Source organism: Lithobates pipiens, unplaced genomic scaffold (assembly GCF_037356315.1).
Source record: "Lithobates pipiens isolate NorthernLeopardFrog02 unplaced genomic scaffold, aLitPip1_a1.2 Scaffold_8, whole genome shotgun sequence".
NCBI lineage: Eukaryota > Metazoa > Chordata > Amphibia > Anura > Ranidae > Lithobates > Lithobates pipiens.
Window position 1 is genome coordinate 599,677,888 of NW_027507903.1, and position 25,577 is coordinate 599,703,464.

General features: G+C 47.8%; 1 protein-coding gene across 1 annotated transcript in view; it reads left to right on the forward strand.

Moving 5' to 3' along the window:
• LOC143962297 (uncharacterized) overlaps window positions 1-25,577 on the forward strand; it is an 89,551-nt gene that overhangs the window by 47,326 nt on the left and 16,648 nt on the right. The window contains exons 19-21 of the mRNA XM_077471599.1: window positions 6,083-6,244; window positions 9,244-9,356; window positions 10,584-10,657. Of these exons, the coding sequence (XP_077327725.1) occupies window positions 6,083-6,244; window positions 9,244-9,356; window positions 10,584-10,657 (349 nt within the window). The remainder of the gene's footprint in view (window positions 1-6,082; window positions 6,245-9,243; window positions 9,357-10,583; window positions 10,658-25,577) is intronic.

Genomic DNA, 25,577 nt, shown 5'->3' on the forward strand with positions numbered 1-25,577 from the left:
ATAGGGGCTGATTTACTAAGATGAATGGGCTGTGCTGGTTCATACCTTATTTTGTGCGCCAGATAAATTATTAAGTGAGCGTATGAACTGCCGCACGGATAAGCGCAACAGATGATAATATGCCGTATCATTAACAGTCCATTCACACAGGGGCAACACGATTTCCAGTGCGACTTTGGGAGGCAACTTGGACATGACTTGAGTGTGAATCACAGCGCGACATGGGGCGACTTACAACACGACTTGGGGCGACTTACAACATGACTTTAAGTCGCCCCCAGGCCAGGCGACTTTAATAATAAAAAAAAAATGGCACGGGTTCCCCTCCAAGAAAATACCAGGCCCTTCAGGTCTGGTATGGATATTAAGGGGAACCCCCGTGCCAAAAAAAAAAATGGCGTGGGGGTCCCTCTCAAAATCCATACCAGGCCCTTAAGGTCTGGCATGGATTTTGAGGGGAACCTCGCACAAAATAAAAATGGCTTGGGGGTCCCCCTCAGAATCCATACCAGACCCTTATCCGAGCACGCAACCTGGCAGGCCACAGGAAAACAGGGGGGATGAGAGTGCGCCCCCCTCCTGAACCTCACCAGGCCACAGGCCCTCAACATTGGGAGGATGCTTAGGGGTCCCCCCCAAAGCACCTTGTCCCCATGTTGATGAGGACAAGGGCCTCATCCCCACAACCCTGACCGGTGGTTGTGGGGGTCTGCGGGAAGGGGACCCCCCGATCCCAGCCTCCCCCCCATGTGAAATGGTAAGGGGGTACAAAAGTACCCCTACCATTAAACCAAAAAAGTGCCAAAAGTGTTAAAAATGAAAGAGACAGTTTTTGACAATTCCTTTATTAAAGTTGTCTTCTTTCATCTTCTTTCTTCTGGTCTTCTTCCTCTCTTCATCCTCCATCTTCTTCTTCCTCTGATCCTCTTCTTCTTGCTCCAGTGTTCTCGTCCGGCATCTTCCTCCTCGGTGTCTCCTTTTCGTTCTTGGGCCGCTACGTGCCATGGGAGGCTTCACTGGGTGACCCCGCCCCCATGGCACACGGTTCTGTTATATAAGAAGTGTCAGAAGAAGAGAAGCGTCACACAGCAGGTTGCATGCTCGGATAAGGGTCTGGTATGGATTTTGAGGGGGGCCTACGCCTACCCCACGCCATTTATTTTTTTGGGTGTGGGGCTCCCCATAAAATCCATGTTAGACCTAAGGGGTCTCGTATGGATTTTGAGAGGGGCCCCCATGCCATTTTTTTTTGGTGCGAGGTTCCCCTTAAAATCCATGCAATATATTTTTTGGGGGGTTAACAAACACTTTAAGCATTTCTCTAGAATTTATAAAATTTCTCTAGAATTTATAAAATTGTCAGGGAAGCAACCAGAACTCTCAGGCCGCGTACACACGCGGGGACTGTTCGCTGAAACTTTGTTCGTCAAACAGTTGCCGCAACAGTCCGCTCAAAATTTGCATGAGCGGACTTGCCCACACACGGCACTTTTTGAGCGGACTGTTTCAGCGAACTGTTTGCCAAACAGTTCGCTCAACTTTTGAAATGAACGGACTCGCCCACGTAAGGCGGAGGCAAGTCCGCCCATTTCGAGCGCGTGTACAGGTAGGCGGGGCCCGCGAAGGAGACGTCGCGGGCACCGCCGCCTGGAATGGACTTAAAGGGACACCCAACGCCGAAAAAAATCGGCGTGGGGGTTCCCCCAAAGTCCACAACAGACCCTTGTCCGAGCACGCTACCCGGCCGGCCAGGAAAGGGGGGCGAGCGTGCCCTCAACATGGGGGGTGCCTTGGGGAAGGGGGGGCCGCGCGGCCCCCCCACCCCAAAGCACCTTGTCCCCATGTTGATGAGGACAAGGGCCTCTTCCCGACAACCCTGGCCGTTGGTTGTCGGGGTCTGCGGGCGGGGGGCTTATCGGAATCCGGGAGCCCCCTTTAATAAGGGGGCCCCCGGATACCGGCCCCCCACCCTATGTGAATGAGTATGGGGTACAATGTACCCCTACCCATTCACCTGTAAAATAAAAGTACCCAAAAAAAAACACAACACACGAGAAAAAATATTTTATTGCACAGCTCCGGGGGTCTTCCGTCTTCGGTGGTCTTCTCGCCGGACTCCTCCGCTATCTTCGTGTAGCTCTTTTGCTAGCGGAGGAGTCCGGCTTTCTTCCTCCCCGCCGCCGGCCTCTTCTCCAGACTTCGGGGGTCTTGTCCCCCTCTTCGGTTCTTCTGCCGGGCCACCGTGCCTTCTTGTAGCTCTTTTGCAGGCGGTGGCCCGGTCTTCTGTCGCCGCTGTCGCCGTCGCCGCCTTCCGTTCTTCTTCTTGTTCTTCTTGTTCTTCTTGTTCTTCTCCAGGAGATGTTGACACGACGCTCTCTCCGGCCACAATGCCAGAGCCGCCCTGCGCTGCCACTTATATAGTGACAATGGGGCGGTGTCACATGGTATATGTCACATGGGTTGGTCACATGGTGACCCCGCCCCCTTACGATGTCATAGTCCCCATGTGACATCAACCCATGTGACCAACCCATGTGACATATACCATGTGACACCGCCCCATTGTCACTATATAAGTGACCGCTCAGCGCGGCTCTGGCATTCCGGCCGGAGAGAGCGACGTGTCAACATCTCCTGGAGAAGAACAAGAAGAACAAGAAGAAGAAGAAGAAGAAGAACGGAAGGCGGCGACGGCGACAGCGGCGACAGAAGACCGGGCCACCGCCTGCAAAAGAGCTACAAGAAGGCGCGGTGGCCCAGCAGAAGAACCGAAGAGGGGGACAAGACCCCCGAAGTCGGGAGAAGAGGCCGGCGGCGGGGAGGAAGAAAGCCGGACTCCTCCGCTAGCAAAAGAGCTACACGAAGATAGTGGAGGAGTCCGGCGAGAAGACCCCCGAAGACGGAAGACCCCCGGAGCTGTGCAATAAAATATTTTTTCTCGTGTGTTGTGTTTTTTTTTGGGTACTTTTATTTTACAGGTGAATGGGTAGGGGTACATTGTACCCCATACTCATTCACATAGGGTGGGGGGCCGGTATCCGGGGGCCCCCTTATTAAAGGGGGCTCCCGGATTCCGATAAGCCCCCCGCCCGCAGACCCCGACAACCAACGGCCAGGGTTGTCGGGAAGAGGCCCTTGTCCTCATCAACATGGGGACAAGGTGCTTTGGGGTGGGGGGGCCGCGCATGGGCATATCTGGCGCTTTGCCAGGAACAAGTGCATGCAAATGCACGATGACACTAATATGCAAACGTGAATACACAACGGTGAGATTAGGCGAATGCACGTGCGCAATTCACGCATTGCATACAAATGTGGCCAATTACTGGCCTATAAAAGACTGCTGCTAAACCCGAAGATTACTGGATTGCTGTCAGTCTTCCTGTGTTCCTGTGCTTCTGTGTATATTCCTTGGATTTCCCATTGTAACCCGGCTTGTTCCAGACCTGTCTGATCGCCTCTCCCTTTCACTGACACTTGGCTTGTTCTTCCGACTTTGCTCCTGTTCCTGTGTGAGCTACAAAGACACAGGAAATTTGGTCAAAATTGATGGCAAGGTGAATGCAGTATGTTATCAAAAAATACTGGAGGAACATTTGCATTTATCAGCCAGGAAGCTGTGCATGGGACGTACTTGGACATTCCAACATGACAATGACCCAAAACACAAGGCCAAGTCAACCTGTCATTGGCTACAGCAGAATAAAGTGAAGGTTCTGGAGTGGCCATCTCAGTCTCCTGACCTCAATATCATTGAGCCACTCTGGGGAGATCTCAACCGTGCCGTTCATGCAAGACAGCCCAAGAATTTACAGGAACTGGAGGCTTTTTTTCCAAGAGGAATGGGCAGATTTACCATCTGAGAAGATAAAGAGCCTCATCCACAAATACTACAAAAGACTTTAAGATGCCATTGATGTTAAAGGGGGCAATGCAAGGTATTAGGAAGTGGGGTATGTAAACTTTTGATCAGGGTCATTTCGGTAGTTTCTGTTGCTAATATGATTTAAAAAGAGTAAACACAGGTAATTGATAATAAATGGCTTCAGCCAAACACTAACCATGAGTGAAAGAAAAGTTATCATTCATATTCACTGAAAAATGGCCAAGAAATCATAAATGTTGCCAGGGTTCGTAAAACGTATGAGCACAACATTATATAGTCCATATTGAGTCACACTAACACAATATTATTGCATAGTAAATATCAAAATAACTTAACCAAATTATAATAAAAAAAAGTCCACATGTGCTAAAGTAGAAAGATTTTTGATTGGATATCATCATCATCATCCACCACCATAAAGGATCCTCTGTGATATTGCCCTCACCAAGTGCAAAAATATTTGCTTACTAGCTACTATTGACCTCGTATTATAGGAGGTCAATCGAGCGTTGGCTTAATTCCCAGCCGGGTGCCTTTAAATGCCTGGGGTACTGCGGAAGACGTCAACCTATGACAAAACACGTAGGATGAGTTTTGTGCTGACATCACCACTATTGTGGAAATCCTGGAAGGACGAGTGCTATGTATGTGTCAGCTGGAGCTTCTGTTTTAAGGCAGTTTAACAAGTCAAATGTAAGTGCAACCTTGAATATCTTTTATAATAAAGTGGTAACGTTTTTATACTATGTGGAGCTCTTTTTTGTTTTGGGATGCCCCTATAACACCACTGCTAGGAGGATTAATGTCAGCACCTGGGAGAATCCATAGGCGTTTAAAGGATCCTTTATTTATGGTGGTGGATGATGATGATGATATCCAATCAAAAATCATTCTACTTTAGCATATGTGGGCTTTTTGTTATGTTATTTTGATATTTATGTTGTTTCACTATGCAATAATATTGTGTTAGTGCGACTCAATATGGACTATATGATTTGAACTCTGTATATCTCTGAGTTGCTGCTTTAAGGGAATATTCCAGCTGTATTACATATTAGCGCAGTTTTCTCTTTTGAGATATATATATATACGGTATAGACACTATATTGTCAAAAGTATGCCTTTACAAGCACATGAATTTTAATGGCATCCCAGTCTTAGTCCGTAGGGTTCAATATTGAGTCGGCCCACCCTTTGCAGCTATAACAGCTTAAAGCGGAGGTCCACCCTAAAGTGGAGCTTCCGCTCATTGGAACCCTCCCCCCCTCCGGCGCCACAATTGGCACCTTTCAGGGGGGAGGGGGTGCAGGTACCTGTACAGTACAGGTATCTGCACCCACTTCCGGCGTAGATTCTGCAGAAGGTACGCCCCTTTCCGAAGGTCCCCCGCTGCCTGCTAGGAAACACACGGATCCCAGAGACAGCGGGGACCATCCTTATTGTGCAGCGTGACTTGCACATGCGCAGTAGGGAACCGGGAAATGAAGCTGCAAGGCTCCACTTCCTGATTCTCATACCCAAGATGGCGGCGGCAGCACCCGAGAGACGATCAAGAGATCGGCTTCGGGTACCGACATCGCGGGTGCTCTGGGCGGGTAAGTGTCATTATTTTAAAAGTCAGCAGCTGCAGTATTTGTAGCTGCTGGCTTTTAAAAAAAAAAAAAAAAAAACGGCGGACTCCCGCTTTAAACTCTTCTGGGAAGGCTGTCCACAAGGTTTAGGAGTGTGTCTATGGGAATATTTTACCATTCTTCCAGAAGTGCATTTTTTAGGTCAGACACTGATGTTGGATGAGAAGGTCTGGCTGGCAGTCTCCACTCTAATTCATCCCAATGGTGTTCTATCGGGTTGAGGTCAGGACTCTGTGCAGGCCAGTGAAGTTCCTCCATGCCAAACTCGCTCATCCATGTCTTTATGGACCTTGCTTTGTGCCCTGGTCCAAATAATTTGGTAGAGGGGGGGGGAGGGGGGGGTTATGGTGTGGGGTTGGTCCCACCATAATTAAAGTTCTTGTGCGTGTAGAGGCAGGCATCCCAATTCTTTTGACAATATAGTGTATGTTACATACACAATTATGCACACACTTTATACACAAAATAATTTGTGCATTAGCAATATATGTTACACCAATTTTTAAAAGAGCTGAATTTTAAATGATGAAAAAAGTTAAAAATATAATTTTCTTTTCCACTTTAGCTGTTCTCGGACAGATCTATACATTTTTACATCTTCAAGGTGTAAAGGGAGGATGCTGAAATCCGGTTTGTATGGAGGAGTTGGGGCAGCCATCGGCGTGTTGGTGATTGGAATTGTCACCGTGGGAGTTTTCCTGTTCCGCGCCACACATGGGAAAAAAAAGTAAGGCTTTTTTTGTTTCCCCTCCTGTAAGACATTAAAGTAGTAATCAAAGCGGGTGACTATAGAATGCAGACCACAATAAAAACCCCATTACAAGTAGAGTGGGTAAGATTTATGAATTCAGATTTTTGTTGCGTGAGCCCTTGTTAAGAATTTTCTTACTTTCTACTGTGTCAATGGGGCAGAAAGTAAGGGGAAACCTTGCAGGAATAGGGACACTTCAGGGAGCAATGAAAACCTGACCACAGTTCAACACTTTCTTTGCTCCATCCAATAGGAATGGGCCCAATGTTCGAGTCGAACGTAAGTTTTATTATTATTAATAGGATTTTGATTATAAAGATTGAGACTTAATTCCTGTTAATTGTTCATTTTAAATTACCAACTACATTCCAGTTACATCAAAACAAAATGAGTGCAGAGTCTTACATTTCATTTTCTTTCTAAATTAACCACAGTCAGAGGAGAAAAGTCTGTCCACTGCCAGCAGCTGCAGAGATGGACTCTTGCTTTCTGTGGTAAAGCAGTGGTCTTTTTTGCAGAGATCTGACACATCTCCTGCTGAGGCAGAACTAAAGCTCTCCAATCAGTAGGGTGCATGAGCTTTTCCTGACTTGAAATATCTCATTGTGACTCATCAAGTGTGTGCCAGAACTCTACATTGAGACCACTGCCAGGGACCGTGGCAGAAGTCTACATGGATACCACTGACAGAGACTGTGGTAAAAGTCTACATAGAGATCCCTGCCAGAGACCCAGGCAGAAGTCTACATAGAGACCACTGCCAGAGACTGTGGCAGACCTCTACATAGAGACCACTGCCAGAGACTGTGGCAGACCTCTACATAGAGACCACTGCCAGAGACTGTGGCAGACCTCTACATAGAGACCACTGCCAGAGACTGTGGCAGACCTCTACATAGAGACCACTGCCAGAGACCGTGGTAGAAGTCTACATAGAGACCCCTGCCAGAGACCCTGACAGAAGTCTACATAGAGACCACTGTCAGAGACTGTGGTAGAAGCCTACATAGAGACCCCTGCCAGAGACCCTGACAGAAGTCTACATAGAGACCACTACTAGAGACCGTGACAGAAGTCTACATAAAGACCACTACCAGGGACCGTGACAGAAGTCTACATGGCGACCACTGCCAGGGACCGTGACAGAAGTCTACATAGAGACCCCTGCCAGAGACCCAGACAGAAGTCTACATAGATACCACTGCCAGAGACCGTGGTAGAAGCCTACATAGAGACCACTGCCAGAGACCGTGAAAGAAGTCTACATAGAGACCACTACCAGAGACCATGATAGAACTTTACATAGAGACCACTGCCAGAGACCGTGACAGAAGTCTACATAGAGACCACTGCCAGAGACCCTGACAGAAGTCTACATGGCGACCACTGCCAGAGACCGTGACAAAAGTCTACATGGTGACCACTGCCAGAGACCGTGACAAAAGTCTACATGGCGACCACTGCCAGAGACCCTGACAGAAGTCTACATAGAAACCACTGCCAGAGACCATGGCAGACCTCTACATAGAGACCACTGCCAGAGACCGTGGTAGAAGTCTACATAGAGACCCCTGCCAGAGACCCTGACAGAAGTCTACATAGAGACCATTGCCAGAGACCGTGGTAGAAGCCTACATAGAGACCCCTGCCAGAGACCCTGACAGAAGTCTACATACAGACCACTACCAGAGACCGTGACAGAAGTCTACATAAAGACCACTGCCAGAGACCGTGACAGAAGTCTACATGGCGACCACTGCCAGGGACCGTGACAGAAGTCTACATAGAGACCCCTGCCAGAGACCCAGACAGAAGTCTACATAGATACCACTGCCAGAGACCGTGACAGAAGTCTAAATGGCGACCACTGCCAGAGACCGTGACAGAAGTCTGCATGGCAACCACTGCCAGAGACCGTGACAGAAGTCTGCATGGCAACCACTGCCAGAGACCGTGACTGAAGTCTACATAGAGACCACTACCAGAGACCATGATAGAACTTTACATAGAGACCACTGCCAGAGACTGTGACAGAAGTCTACATAGAGACCACTGCCAGAGACCCTGACAGAAGTCTACATGGCGATCACTGCCAGAGACCGTGACAAAAGTCTACATATCGACCACTGCCAGAGACCGTGACAGAAGTCTACATGGCGACCACTGCCAGAGACCGTGACTGAAGTCTACATAGAGACCACTACCAGAGACCGTGATTGAACTTTAAAAAATCTCTGATATAATCTCCATAATAAAAAAAATACAAAACACAATCAGAATGGGTTGTACTGGACACACAGAACCAATCCGCCTGTGTCGCCCTGCAGGAGGAGGAATGACTCATAGCCCTTGTACACACGGTCGGACATTCCGACGGAAAATGTCCGATCGGACCGTGTTGTCGGATAATCTGACTGTGTGTGGGCTCCATCGGACTGTTTCCATTGGAATATTCGACGGACAAAGTTTTATAGCTGGGCAATAAAACTTTCCGACAACATGATCCGATCGGACTTTGTCCGGTTGTGTGTAGAGAATTACGATTGGACAAAGTGCCACGCATGCTCAGATCAAATTCCTAGACCAAAGCTATTGGCTACTAGCCTGAACGTATTCCCGTTGTAATTAAATAATGTCATCACGTTCTGAACGATCGGATTTTCCGAAAACTTTGTCCGACCGTGTGTATGCAACAGTTTCGGACAAAATCTGTCGGACAAAATCCAACGGATTTGGTCGTCAGAATGTCTGACCGTGTGTACAAGGGTTTAGAGTCCCTCACAGTGGTTATAACAGATGTGCAGATGGTGCAGAAATCTCACCAAAAGAATCCCAGAGAGATACAGTATAGGAACTGTCAGATGCTATATTTCTCCAGCATTTACCAAACACTTGGTGCATTGATCCTTTAAGTTATGAAGGTGTAAACTGTTCCTATTTGCTCGTGCATGTGTGTGACTATTTTATGTTTCCAGGGACATGATTATCGATGACGACAAAGATAAATGGTATGAAGATAGTAACGATGAATGGGAAATAAAGAAGGGCTTTACCAACCTGAGTGGACGATCGGATGATACAGAAGTTGGTAAGTAAAACAAAGATTCTTCTAATCTCTAAGGCCACAGTACTCTACACACTACTACATACTACATAGATAGATGATAGGTATGACCTTTTCCTTTTTCTCATGCTCATTTTTTTTCACCCTCTTTGTTATAATTTCTTTTGTCCCTCCTTCTTTTTTTAGAAGCTATTGCTTCATTTTACTATATAAAACATAACCAACAAGCCTGAAACAGCCCTACAGGATAAGGCAATATGGCCATGAGGACATATTATGTCAGTGATCTCACCAGCATTCCCATCCATGTGGCATGTGCGGCTGCGGGATGTGGAATTCCCTGACCACATGTGATTGGGCCAATTTCCTGCTATCATGTGACAGCATCCTGTGGGTTCAGCCAGGGCCGTCTTTAATATTGATTGGACCCTGGGCAAAAAATTTCTTGCCCCCCCCATGCAATTTTTTGCTCTCCACCTGCTCTGAGACATACAATAAATAGCAGCTAGACTTAAAATCAGTTTACTGTATCAGATCAGGCAGAAATTGCGATTGATTGCCAGTGGTTACAGCATATCATTACTGCTTAATGACTGGTTGCTAGAGGTTACAGCACACATTACGGCTCACTGATTATTTGCTAGAGGTTACAGCAAATGATTTCTGCTTGTTAATTGGTTGCTAGAGATTAATGTTAAGTAATACTGCTTGGTTTCTAGAGGTTACAGCACATCATCCCCTCACTGCAGGGGAGCATGATACACATATGAATGCCACCTTTATTTACATATCAATGCTGCCAGCCGCATCTATTTACTTAGTAATGCTGACAATATTTTCATATGAATGCCGGTTATTTTCATGTAAACACAGGGTCTGCAGGTGAGTCATCTGTACACAACAATAGGGCAGAGCTGAGCAGCATTAGTACCAGCACTTCACACTGAGATATCGGGACACAGCACAGGACTAAAACTTCAAGGGAATTTAAACTGGGATAGTTGGCAAGTCTGAGGCAGCTGCTTTGGGCCCCACAACAATGACAGGGCCCAGGGCATCTGCCCCTTTTGCCCTGCCTTAAAGACGGCCCTGGGTTCAGCCCAGCACCTCCCAAATCATAGCTTTCTTTTGTCTGCATCATACCTGAGAGGAGGGGCAGACATATATGCCACTATTTCAGTTTGAGGACAGTTTAATCAGCTGATAATTTCCTATGTCACATGAATGTTTTTTCCTTTGCTATCCACATAGGCTCATCCAAGACCAGTAATTCTGGTAGAAAGCCATTCAAAGCCCAACTGGAAACAGTAGACACAGATATTCAGGTGAGTTAAAAACATAATCTTTGATGTGTTTGCTGTACTATTCTTATTTGCTCAGTTTACATTTTTTTTTTTTTGGTTAATCTAGAAAAAAAAAGATTGCATTTCTGTTTTATGGCCTTAGCATGTACATTGTGATTTCCAAATTGCAATGAAAAGAATATAGGTGCTTTATATATTAACATATATGTTAATGAACTCATGAAAATGCACTGCAAGGACAGGTCCTCCTAGGGTATAGCTGTACAATGGCTGGGTCTTGGAGGGCTTCCTTGATTGAATTGTGATGAGGCTCCCAGAAAATGGCAAGGCTAGGTTTGGGGTTTATGCTGGTATAGTGGGTCCTCAGGAGACCCAGACACATGGCTGGACACCCATACTACTACCCCACTACTACTTCTGGCATTTTGGTTCTCTCCTTTGATATCTATTCCCTTAGGTGTATGCTTGATTGGTGTGTCTCACAGTGCAATTCTGTGATTCACCTCCAGCCCTTCTTGGCCCTATCACCTTAGAAGGGATCATTACATTTCTGCTATTTAGATGATTTATTAAGTTAAGAATTTACATGATATCTAATGTTCATACCAGTCGGTTCTTACACCAGTGAAGGGGGGGGGGGGGGCAGCAATATATTGTGTGTTGTCATTTGGTGTCCCTCTAGTTTGATTGTGCCTGATATATATACACCTGAGATTTGTACAGTCAGATATGGAGATTGAAGCCCCGAGGAAGCGGTGCATACCGCAAAACATGTAGGCAAGCTCCATGCTTCATCTGATGCACTCTCTGTATTAGGATTGAGCCCGATGTTCGAGACGAACGTAAGTTTGACTCGAACATTGGGTGTTCGCCCGTTCACAGGACAGCGAACATTGTAGGGCGCTCGTGGCAAATTTGAGCACCGTGGAACGACCCATAATGCACTGCATGCTTTGGTCAATTACAGTGTGCTCTGCTGTGAGAGCCATAGTTGGCCAAAGGCAGGATGATCATCCGTCGCTGGATAGCAAGAGTGGATTACCACCGCTGGAATCTTTTTTTTATTTTTAATAAAGGAATTTTTCAAAAGTGTGTTTGTCTTATTTAACCATTTTTACACTTTCTTTGTGAAATGGTAGGGGTACTTTTGTACCCCCTTACCATTTCAAACAGGGGGGGGGGCTGGGATCTGGGGGTCCCCTTGTTAATGGGGGCTTCCAGATTCTGATAAGCCTCCCGCCCGCTGACTCCCACAACCACCGGCCAGGGTTGTGGGGATGAGGCCCTTCTCCACATCAACATGGGGACATGGTGCTTTGAGGGGTCACAGACCCCCAAAGCATCCTCCCAATGTTGAGGGCATGTGGCCTGGTATGGTTCAGGGGGGACGCTCTCTCTCCCCCCTCTTTTCCTGCGGCCTGCCAAGTTGCGTGCTTGGATAAAGGGTCTGGTATGGATTTTAAGGGGGACCCCCACATCCATTTTTTTTTTAAATTTGATGCAGGGTTCCCCTTAATATCCATACCAGACCTGAAGGGCCTGGTAATTGAATTTAGGGGAACCCCCATGCTTTTTTTTTTTATCAATGAATGAATTGTCGGCTAATACAGAGAACCCTCATTGAGTGTTCTCTGTATTACGGGAGCCGACAATGGAAAGTGATTTTAAAAGACTTTTTTTCCTTGCGAAATGACACTTTGTGCAGGGACAGTTCTAAGTACAGGAAACATGCGCCCCTTCGCAGGCATACTATAGACACCCCCCAGGTATGAAATTTAAAGGAATATTACACTTTTATTGTTTCACTTTATTCATTATTAAAATCACTGCTCCTGAAAAAACGGCAGTTTTTAAAACTTTTTTTTGCATTGACCCATGTCCCCTGGGGCAGGACCCGGGTCCCCAAACACTTTTTAGGACAGTAACTTGCATATTAGCCTTTAAAATGAGCACTTTATATTGTGAACGTTCAAGTCCCATAGACTTTAATAGGGTTCTAAAGTTCACACGAAGTTTAGGTCTGTTCGCAGGTACTTGTTGCGAACTGAACAGGGGGGTGTTCAGCTCATCCTTAGCGGCCGTGTATAGTGTGTGGACTGGGATAGATTGAGCCAGATTAGGCAGACAGGTTAGTTAGTTAGTGGCAGGGTATTTGAGATATATATATATATATATATATATATATATATATATATATATATATATATACACACGGTACCGTTTTTTTCAGCGAGCGATTGGCTTTCCAGCCATAACAACCAAAGCGGCTAAAAGCCACTCGGCTGTTATACCGGAGGAGCGGGAGGGGACGTCCCCCCCTCCCACCGCTGTTACCGGTGCTCCCGCTCGATCGGGAGCATCGATTCGTGATCCGACGCCTCCGGCTGCTGGGGAGGAACTGGAACGAAGCCGTAAGCAGCTTCGTTCCAGTCTCCTCATAGTAAACATGGAAGCGACATCATGACTAGTGATGGACGAACTTCCGACGGGACGTTTCGCGAACGAGGAACGCGGCCGATAGTTCGCGAACCGGAACGTTCGCGGCGGGCCCCCTTGACTTCAATGGGAAGCGAACTTCGCAAACCTACAGGTCAAATTTGCATCCGCAAAATAATTAATAGCTGTACAAACATAGTCCCACCACATGGCCAATGACATAACACATGTATGAGGTGAATCTGGGATCGACAACTACAAGCATTCTTTTTTTATATGGGAAAATGTTGTGACAATTCAGGACTGTGGAGCGCATGAAGGCAATGGAGGAGAAGGAAGGTCAGGGACCAGGGTAGGCAAAGAAGAGGGTGCAGGAGATGATCACCAGCAGTGTGACATACAGCAATGACACCTGCACCGTGATAGAGTCATCTGACAGCAGCACCGTGATAGAGAGCACTGACATCAGCAGCGTGACATACAGCAATGACACCTGCACCGTGATAGAGTGATCTGACAACAGCACCGTGATAGAGAGCACTGACACCAGCAGCGTGACATAAAGCACTCACGCCAGCACCGTGATATACAGCACTGACAGCAGCACCGTGACAGAGAGCACTGACATCAGCACCGTGACATAAAGCACTCACACCAGCACCGTGATATACAGCACTGACAGCAGCACCGTGACAGAGAGCACTGACATCAGCAGCGTGACATAAAGCACTCACACCAGCACCGTGATATACAGCACTGACAGCAACACCGTGATAGAGAGCACTGACATCAGCAGCGTGACATAAAGCACTCACACCAGCACCGTGATATACAGCACTGACAGCAGCACCGTGACAGAGAGCACTGACATCAGCACCGTGATATACAGCACTGACACCTGCACCGTAAGCAGCCCCAGGAGGAAGTCAGCATAGCACAGGGATGGTGGGAGCCCCTCATAATGAGCATAGCACAGGGATGGTGGGAGCCCCACATAATAAGCAGCCCCAGGAGGATGTCAGCATAGCACAGGGATGGTGGGAGCCCCTCATAATAAGCAGCCCCAGGAGGAAGTCAGCACAGCACAGGGATGGTGGGAGCCCCTCATAATGAGCATAGTACAGGGATGGTAGGAGCACCTCAAAATATGCACAGCAGAGGTACAGCCCCAGGAGGATGTCAGCACAGCACAGGGATGGTGGGAGCCCCTCATAATAAGCAGACCCAGTAGAAATATGACACCGCTCAACCTCTTCAAAGAGGAGGGTACGGGCATATAGTAGGGTGTGCTTTTTTTGGACAAGGAAGTGAGCCAAATGAAGAAAGAAGGTCTCTGTGCTCGATTAAAAAAATTGTTTATAGACATATACATGGTCTACTGGTCACATGTGTTGAATTTCTCCGAGATCCATGCCTCATTCATTTTTAGAAATGTGAGGTAGTTAACACTGTCGTGAGCTAGGCGAGTACGCTTATCGGTCACGATCCCCCCTGCTGCGCTGAACGTCCTTTCGGACAGGACACTGGACGAGGGGCAAGCCAACAGTTAGATTGCAAATTGGGCAAGCTCTGGCCAGAGGTCAAGCCTGCCCACCCAGTAGTCCAGGGGTTCATCACTCCTCAGAGCGTCCACATCGGCCGTTAACCCGATGTAGTCTCACACCTGATGTTCCCTGATGCTGGATCCGGATGACACCTGTCGATGGGTCGGCTGAAAGAATGACCTCATATCCGAAGTCACCAACACATCTTCAAACCGGCCTCTTCTTGCAGGCGCTGTTGGATTGGTACCCGCAACTCCTTCTCTGGGAGTGGGAATTGCTCCTCTGCCAGCGCACGCAAAAGCAGAATGTAGCATTTTTCGAAGCAAGGCCTGGAAGTGCTGCATTCTGACAGCCCTCTGTGACGGCGGTAACATTTCAGTCATTTTGTGTTTGTACCGGGGGTCTAAGTACGTTGCCACCCAGTACTGGTCCTTGACCCTTATGCTTTTTATACGGGGGTCCCTATTAAAACACTGGAGCATGAAGGCCCCCATTTGTACTAAACTGGAAGCGGTGTGGTGGCCTGGCTCCTGCTCATCATCCAGGATAATGTCGTCCTCTTCATTCTCCTCTCCCCATCCACGCACAACAAGGATCCCAGAAAGGTTTAAAGCATGCTCTTCTTGCTCCTCCTCATCCGCCACCGGCACCATCCTCCTCTGACTCCACTTCAGACTCCTGTTGTTGACTTGTCTCAGATAGAGTAGCCCCCCCTGGGAATTAATCCAGCATTGCGACTTCCTCATCTTCCCACTCCTGCTCCTCCACAGCTTGATCAATGACACGACGCAATGCACGCTCCATAAAGAAGGCATAAGGTACCATGTCACTGATGGCGCCATGGCTGCGACTGACCAGTTTGGTGATCTCCTCAAATGGGCGCAGAAGTCTGCATGCGTCGCGCATGAGCAGCCACTGGTGCGGTGAAAAAACCCCAGCTCCCCAGAACCGGTTCTGCCGCAGAGTTCATACAGGTAGACGTTAACTGCACATTTCTGCTGGAGCAGCCTATCAAGCATATAGAAGGTTGAGTTCCATCGCGTTGGGCAATCGCAAATAAGACGTCTGACCGGCAGATTGTGTCGCCGCTGAATGTCAGCAAGGCGAGCCATGGCCGTGTAAGATCTTCTGAAATGGGCCGAGATTTTCCTTGCCTGCCGCAAGATGTCCTGGACCCCAGGGTATTTGACAACGAATTGCTGCATGACCAAGTTTAAGACGTGTGCCATGCATGGCACGTGCGTGATTTTGCCCTGTTTCAATGCGCTAAGCAGATTGGCACTGTTGTCACACACCACTTTACCAACTGTCAAATTGAGCGGTGTTAGCCACTGATCTGCCTGTGAAAGCAAAGCTGAAAGGAGTGCCAGGCCAGGGTGGCTCTTGGCTTCCAGGCACAACAGACGCAGCACGGCATGGCAACGTCTCACCTGGCATGTTGAATAGGTTCTGGGGAGCTTGGGCGGCGCAGCGGAAGAGACGCTAGCAGCGGAAAAGGAGGAGTCAGCTGAGGAGGAGAGGGAGGAGGATGGAGTAGGAGGAGGAGGAGAAGAAGAGTCAGGCCTGCATGCAATCCGTGGCGGTAAAACCAAATCTACATGGGTGCCACGGGTTAGATGCTTGACAGACGCAGAAAAACGTGAGCTTGGCGTGATAGAAGGTGGAGTGGAGGACAATTGTGAGGAGAGAGGAGAAGGAGAAGTAGAAGACGAGGCTGGACGATGAGAGCCTGCAGTGTGGCTTTGTGTGTTCCGTTGCTCCCACTCGGCTCGGTGATGGCTGCATATGTGCCTTCTTAAGGTGGTCGTCCCTTGGTGAGTGTTGGGCTTACCGCGACTAATGCGTTGACTGCAAAGATTGCAGATGGCAACGCTATTGTCAGCAGCGGACACGTTAAAAAAAGCCCACACTGCGGAGCCATGTGCCGGTGTCCTGGGAGCGCCAGATGTGACCGTACATGGTCGATGACTCGCGCCTGATACATTTGCAGTCTGCTTTGTCCCTCCTGTGCAATGTAAGTTATTCCTGCTTCTCCTACCTATCTGCTAGTCCATATCTCCCTCTGAACTCCCCTCCTCTTCCTCTCTTGTGGGCACCCACGTGACATCACTAGACACGTCATCATCAACGTCACCTTCCCCATCGCTATAAGTAGAGATCTCGGAGTAATCAGCAACAATGGGGACCAACCTCCTCCTTGGGCTGATCTGGGTACTGTCGTCAGACTGCTGAGTAGCGGTTGTTGCTACCTCCTCTTCCTGATCCAATACCAAGAGTGGCTGCGCATCAGAAATGTCCTCTTGATATGGATCGGAAAATAATTCCTGTGACTCAAGCGGAAGGTATGTGGTGGTGGTGGTGGTGTTGTTGGTGGTAGTGTCTTTGGTGGTGCAGATAGCAGAGAGTGAAGAAGAGGGTGCAGATCGAGAGGATGAGGAGGGTGCAGAAGAGTAAGGCTGAGCGAGCCATTCAACCAAATCTGGTGTGTCCTTTAAAGTAATTGAACGCACCTTCTGCAACTTCCCACTTTGGCTCAAGCCTGTTGCTCCTGCCCTACCCCTACCACCCCTGCGGAAGGGCCTGCCTCTTCCTCTGCCTGTCATTTTTTAAATGACCCTGTGACAAAACTCTCAGTGCCTATACCAATGAAGGACTGCTGCAGTATAGGGCAGCGGTCAGCAGTAGTGCACCTCAACCCTATGTATTGTGGACCGATACCAGTCCTTATAGAATAGCAGACTGTACCTCACTCAACCCTATGTACTGTAGCACCCTAGACAGACCAAGTTACCAGTCCTTATAAGGACTTTTGTGGACCAAGTAGGTTGTGTGTGACTGATTAGCAGACTGTACGTCAGTACCTACACCGATGAAGGACTGCTGCAGTATAGGACAGCGGTCAGCAGTAGTGCACCTCAACCCTATGTATTGTGGACCGATACCAGTCCTTATAGAATAGCAGACTGTACCTCACTCAACCCTATGTACTGTAGCACCCTAGACAGACCAAGTTACCAGTCCTTATAAGGACTTTTGTGGCCCAAGTAGGTTGTGTGTGAGTGATTAGCAGACTGTACGTCAGTCCCTATACTGATGAAGGACTGCTGCAGTATAGGGCAGCGGTCAGCAGTAGTGCACCTCAACCCTATGTATTGTTGACCGATACCAGTCCTTATAGAATAGCAGACTGTACCTCACTCAACCCTATGTACTGTAGCACCCTAGATAGACCAAGTTACCAGTCCTTATAAGGACTTTTGTGGACCAAGTAGGTTGTGTGTGAGTGATTAGCAGACTGTACGTCAGTCCCTATACTGATGAAGGACTGCTGCAGTATAGGGCAGCGGTCAGCAGTAGTGCACCTCAACCCTATGTATTGTGGACCGATACCAGTCCTTATAGAATAGCAGACTGTACCTCACTCAACCCTATGTACTGTAGCACCCTAGACAGACCAAGTTACCAGTCCTTATAAGGACTTTTGTGGACCAAGTAGGTTGTGTGTGACTGATTAGCAGACTCTACGTCAGTTCCTATACCGATGAAGGACTGCTGCAGTATAGGGCAGCGGTCAGCAGTAGTGCACCTCAACCCTATGTATTGTTGACTGATACCAGTCCTTATAGAATAGCAGACTGTACCTCACTCAACCCTATGTACTGTAGCAGCCTAGATAGGCCAAGTTACCAGCCCTTATAAGGACTTTTGTGGACCAAGTAGGTTGTGTGTGAGTGATTAGCAGACTGTACATCAGTCCCTATACCGATGAAGGACTGCTGCAGTATAGGGCAGCGGTCAGCAGTAGTGCACCTCAACCCTATGTATTGTGGACCGATACCAGTCCTTATAGAATAGCAGACTGTACCTCACTCAACCCTATGTACTGTAGCAGCCTAGATAGGCCAAGTTACCAGTCCTTATAAGGACTTTTGTGGACCAAGTAGGTTGTGTGTGAGTGATTAGCAGACTGTACGTCAGTCCCTATACCGATGAAGGACTGCTGCAGTATAGGGCAGCGGTCAGCAGTAGTGCACCTCAACCCTATGTATTGTTGACTGATACCAGTCCTTATAGAATAGCAGACTGTACCTCACTCAACCCTATGTACTGTAGCACCCTAGACAGACCAAGTTACCAGTCCTTATAAGGACTTTTGTGGACCAAGTAGGTTGTGTGTGAGTGATTAGCAGACTGTACGTCAGTCCCTATACCGATGAAGGACTGCTGCAGTATAGGGCAGCGGTCAGCAGTAGTGCACCTCAACCCTATGTATTGTGGACCGATACCAGTCCTTATAGAATAGCAGACTGTACCTCACTCAACTCTATGTACTGTAGCACCCTAGACAGACCAAGTTACCAGTCCTTATAAGGACTTTTGTGGACCAAGTAGGTTGTGTGTGACTGATTAGCAGACTGTACGTCAGTTCCTATACCGATGAAGGACTGCTGCAGTATAGGGCAGCGGTCAGCAGTAGTGCACCTCAACCCTATGTATTGTTGACTGATACCAGTCCTTATAGAATAGCAGACTGTACCTCACTCAACCCTATGTACTGTAGCACCTTAGATAGACCAAGTTACCAGTCCTTATAAGGACTTTTGTGGACCAAGTAGGTTGTGTGTGAGTGATTAGCAGACTGTACGTCAGTTCCTATACCGATGAAGGACTGCTGCAGTATAGGGCAGCGGTCAGCAGTAGTGCACCTCAACCCTATGTATTGTTGACTGATACCAGTCCTTATAGAATAGCAGACTGTACCTCACTCAACCCTATGTACTGTAGCACCCTAGACAGACCAAGTTACCAGTCCTTATAAGGACTTTTGTGGACCAAGTAGGTTGTGTGTGAGTGATTAGCAGACTGTACATCAGTCCCTATACTGATGAAGGACTGCTGCAGTATAGGGCAGCGGTCAGCAGTAGTGCACCTCAACCCTATGTATTTTGGACCGATACCAGTCCTTATAGAATAGCAGACTGTACCTCACTCAACCCTATGTACTGTAGCAGCCTAGATAGGCCAAATTACCAGTCCTTATAAGGACTTTTGTGGACCAAGTAGGTTGTGTGTGAGTGATTAGCAGACTGTACGTCAGTCCCTATACCGATGAAGGACTGCTGCAGTATAGGGCAGCGGTCAGCAGTAGTGCACCTCAACCCTATGTATTGTGGACCGATACCAGTCCTTATAGAATAGCAGACTATACCTCACTCAACCCTATGTACTGTAGCACCCTAGACAGACCAAGTTACCAGTCCTTATAAGGACTTTTGTGGACCAAGTAGGTTGTGTGTGAGTGATTAGCAGACTGTACGTCAGTTCCTATACCGATGAAGGACTGCTGCAGTATAGGGCAGCGGTCAGCAGTAGTGCACCTCAACCCTATGTATTGTGGACCGATACCAGTCCTTATAGAATAGCAGACTGTACCTCACTCAACCCTATGTACTGTAGCACCCTAGATAGACCAGGTTACCAGTCCTTATAAGGACTTTTGTGGACCAAGCAGGTTGTGTGTGACTGATTAGCAGACTGTACGTCAGTCCCTATACTGATGAAGGACTGCTGCAGTATAGGGCAGCGGTCAGCAGTAGTGCACCTCAACCCTATGTATTGTGGACCGATACCAGTCCTTATAGAATAGCAGACTGTACCTCACTCAACCCTATGTACTGTAGCACCCTAGACAGACCAAGTTACCAGTCCTTATAAGGACTTTTGTGGACCAAGTAGGTTGTGTGTGACTGATTAGCAGACTGTACATCAGTCCCTATACTGATGAAGGTCTGCTGCAGTATAGGGCAGCGGTCAGCAGTAGTGCACCTCAACCCTATGTATTGTGGACCGATACCAGTCCTTATAGAATAGCAGACTGTACCTCACTCAACCCTATGTACTGTAGCAGCCTAGATAGGCCAAGTTACCAGTCCTTATAAGGACTTTTGTGGACCAAGTAGGTTGTGTGTGACTGATTAGCAGACTGTACGTCAGTCCCTATACCGATGAAGGATTGCTGCAGTATAGGGCAGCGGTCAGCAGTAGTGCACCTCAACCCTATGTATTGTGGACCGATACCAGTCCTTATAGAATAGCAGACTGTACCTCACTCAACCCTATGTACTGTAGCACCCTAGACAGACCAAGTTACCAGTCCTTATAAGGACTTTTGTGGACCAAGTAGGTTGTGTGTGACTGATTAGCAGACTGTACGTCAGTCCCTACACCGATGAAGGTCTGCTGCAGTATAGGACAGCGGTCAGCAGTAGTGCACCTCAACCCTATGTATTGTGGACCGATACCAGTCCTTATAGAATAGCAGACTGTACCTCACTCAACCCTATGTACTGTAGCACCCTAGACAGACCAAGTTACCAGTCCTTATAAGGACTTTTGTGGACCAAGTAGGTTGTGTGTGAGTGATTAGCAGACTGTACATCAGTCCCTATACTGATGAAGGACTGCTGCAGTATAGGGCAGCGGTCAGCAGTAGTGCACCTCAACCCTATGTATTGTGGACCGATACCAGTCCTTATAGAATAGCAGACTGTACCTCACTCAACCCTATGTACTGTAGCAGCCTAGATAGGCCAAGTTACCAGTCCTTATAAGGACTTTTGTGGACCAAGTAGGTTGTGTGTGAGTGATTAGCAGACTGTACGTCAGTCCCTATACCGATGAAGGACTGCTGCAGTATAGGGCAGCGGTCAGCAGTAGTGCACCTCAACCCTATGTATTGTGGACCGATACCAGTCCTTATAGAATAGCAGACTATACCTCACTCAACCCTATGTACTGTAGCACCCTAGACAGACCAAGTTACCAGTCCTTATAAGGACTTTTGTGGACCAAGTAGGTTGTGTGTGAGTGATTAGCAGACTGTACGTCAGTTCCTATACCGATGAAGGACTGCTGCAGTATAGGGCAGCGGTCAGCAGTAGTGCACCTCAACCCTATGTATTGTGGACCGATACCAGTCCTTATAGAATAGCAGACTGTACCTCACTCAACCCTATGTACTGTAGCACCCTAGACAGACCAAGTTACCAGTCCTTATAAGGACTTTTGTGGACCAAGTAGGTTGTGTGTGAGTGATTAGCAGACTGTACGTCAGTCCCTATACCGATGAAGGACTGCTGCAGTATAGGGCAGCGGTCAGCAGTAGTGCACCTCAACCCTATGTATTGTGGACCGATACCAGTCCTTATAGAATAGCAGTCTGTACCTCACTCAACCCTATGTACTGTAGCACCCTAGACAGACCAAGTTACCAGTCCTTATAAGGACTTTTGTGGACCAAGTAGGTTGTGTGTGACTGATTAGCAGACTGTACATCAGTCCCTACACCGATGATGGACTGCTGCAGTATAGGGCAGCGGTCAGCAGTAGTGCACCTCAACCCTATGTATTGTGGACCGATACCAGTCCTTATAGAATAGCAGACTGTACCTCACTCAACCCTATGTACTGTAGCACCCTAGACAGACCAAGTTACCAGTCCTTATAAGTACTTTTGTGGACCAAGTAGGTTGTGTGTGACTGATTAGCAGACTGTACGTCAGTCCCTATACTGATGAAGAACTGCTGCAGTATAGGGCAGCGGTCAGCAGTAGTGCACCTCAACCCTATGTATTGTGGACCGATACCAGTCCTTATAGAATAGCAGACTATACCTCACTCAACCCTATGTACTGTAGCACCCTAGACAGACCAAGTTACCAGTCCTTATAAGGACTTTTGTGGACCAAGTAGGTTGTGTGTGAGTGATTAGCAGACTGTACGTCAGTTCCTATACCGATGAAGGACTGCTGCAGTATAGGGCAGCGGTCAGCAGTAGTGCACCTCAACCCTATGTATTGTGGACCGATACCAGTCCTTATAGAATAGCAGTCTGTACCTCACTCAACCCTATGTACTGTAGCACCCTAGACAGACCAAGTTACCAGTCCTTATAAGGACTTTTGTGGACCAAGTAGGTTGTGTGTGACTGATTAGCAGACTGTACATCAGTCCCTACACCGATGATGGACTGCTGCAGTATAGGGCAGCGGTCAGCAGTAGTGCACCTCAACCCTATGTATTGTGGACCGATACCAGTCCTTATAGAATAGCAGACTGTACCTCACTCAACCCTATGTACTGTAGCAGCCTAGATAGGCCAAGTTACCAGTCCTTATAAGGACTTTTGTGGACCAAGTAGGTTGTGTGTGAGTGATTAGCAGACTGTACGTCAGTCCCTATACCGATGAAGGACTGCTGCAGTATAGGGCAGCGGTCAGCAGTAGTGCACCTCAACCCTATGTATTGTGGACCGATACCAGTCCTTATAGAATAGCAGACTATACCTCACTCAACCCTATGTACTGTAGCACCCTAGACAGACCAAGTTACCAGTCCTTATAAGGACTTTTGTGGACCAAGTAGGTTGTGTGTGAGTGATTAGCAGACTGTACGTCAGTTCCTATACCGATGAAGGACTGCTGCAGTATAGGGCAGCGGTCAGCAGTAGTGCACCTCAACCCTATGTATTGTGGACCGATACCAGTCCTTATAGAATAGCAGACTGTACCTCACTCAACCCTATGTACTGTAGCACCCTAGACAGACCAAGTTACCAGTCCTTATAAGGACTTTTGTGGACCAAGTAGGTTGTGTGTGAGTGATTAGCAGACTGTACGTCAGTCCCTATACCGATGAAGGACTGCTGCAGTATAGGGCAGCGGTCAGCAGTAGTGCACCTCAACCCTATGTATTGTGGACCGATACCAGTCCTTATAGAATAGCAGTCTGTACCTCACTCAACCCTATGTACTGTAGCACCCTAGACAGACCAAGTTACCAGTCCTTATAAGGACTTTTGTGGACCAAGTAGGTTGTGTGTGACTGATTAGCAGACTGTACATCAGTCCCTACACCGATGATGGACTGCTGCAGTATAGGGCAGCGGTCAGCAGTAGTGCACCTCAACCCTATGTATTGTGGACCGATACCAGTCCTTATAGAATAGCAGACTGTACCTCACTCAACCCTATGTACTGTAGCACCCTAGACAGACCAAGTTACCAGTCCTTATAAGTACTTTTGTGGACCAAGTAGGTTGTGTGTGACTGATTAGCAGACTGTACGTCAGTCCCTATACTGATGAAGAACTGCTGCAGTATAGGGCAGCGGTCAGCAGTAGTGCACCTCAACCCTATGTATTGTGGACCGATACCAGTCCTTATAGAATAGCAGACTATACCTCACTCAACCCTATGTACTGTAGCACCCTAGACAGACCAAGTTACCAGTCCTTATAAGGACTTTTGTGGACCAAGTAGGTTGTGTGTGAGTGATTAGCAGACTGTACGTCAGTTCCTATACCGATGAAGGACTGCTGCAGTATAGGGCAGCGGTCAGCAGTAGTGCACCTCAACCCTATGTATTGTGGACCGATACCAGTCCTTATAGAATAGCAGTCTGTACCTCACTCAACCCTATGTACTGTAGCACCCTAGACAGACCAAGTTACCAGTCCTTATAAGGACTTTTGTGGACCAAGTAGGTTGTGTGTGACTGATTAGCAGACTGTACATCAGTCCCTACACCGATGATGGACTGCTGCAGTATAGGGCAGCGGTCAGCAGTAGTGCACCTCAACCCTATGTATTGTGGACCGATACCAGTCCTTATAGAATAGCAGACTGTACCTCACTCAACCCTATGTACTGTAGCACCCTAGACAGACCAAGTTACCAGTCCTTATAAGTACTTTTGTGGACCAAGTAGGTTGTGTGTGACTGATTAGCAGACTGTACGTCAGTCCCTATACTGATGAAGGACTGCTGCAGTATAGGGCAGCGGTCAGCAGTAGTGCACCTCAACCCTATGTATTGTGGACCGATACCAGTCCTTATAGAATAGCAGACTATACCTCACTCAACCCTATGTACTGTAGCACCCTAGACAGACCAAGTTACCAGTCCTTATAAGGACTTTTGTGGACCAAGTAGGTTGTGTGTGAGTGATTAGCAGACTGTACGTCAGTTCCTATACCGATGAAGGACTGCTGCAGTATAGGGCAGCGGTCAGCAGTAGTGCACCTCAACCCTATGTATTGTGGACCGATACCAGTCCTTATAGAATAGCAGACTGTACCTCACTCAACCCTATGTACTGTAGCACCCTAGACAGACCAAGTTACCAGTCCTTATAAGGACTTTTGTGGACCAAGTAGGTTGTGTGTGAGTGATTAGCAGACTGTACGTCAGTCCCTATACCGATGAAGGACTGCTGCAGTATAGGGCAGCGGTCAGCAGTAGTGCACCTCAACCCTATGTATTGTGGACCGATACCAGTCCTTATAGAATAGCAGTCTGTACCTCACTCAACCCTATGTACTGTAGCACCCTAGACAGACCAAGTTACCAGTCCTTATAAGGACTTTTGTGGACCAAGTAGGTTGTGTGTGACTGATTAGCAGACTGTACATCAGTCCCTACACCGATGATGGACTGCTGCAGTATAGGGCAGCGGTCAGCAGTAGTGCACCTCAACCCTATGTATTGTGGACCGATACCAGTCCTTATAGAATAGCAGACTGTACCTCACTCAACCCTATGTACTGTAGCACCCTAGACAGACCAAGTTAACAGTCCTTATAAGTACTTTTGTGGACCAAGTAGGTTGTGTGTGACTGATTAGCAGACTGTACGTCAGTCCCTATACTGATGAAGGACTGCTGCAGTATAGGGCAGCGGTCAGCAGTAGTGCACCTCAACCCTATGTATTGTGGACCGATACCAGTCCTTATAGAATAGCAGACTGTACCTCACTCAACCCTATGTACTGTAGCAGCCTAGATAGGCCAAATTACCAGTCCTTATAAGGACTTTTGTGGACCAAGTAGGTTGTGTGTGACTGATTAGCAGACTGTACGTCAGTCCCTATACTGATGAAGGACTGCTGCAGTATAGGGCAGC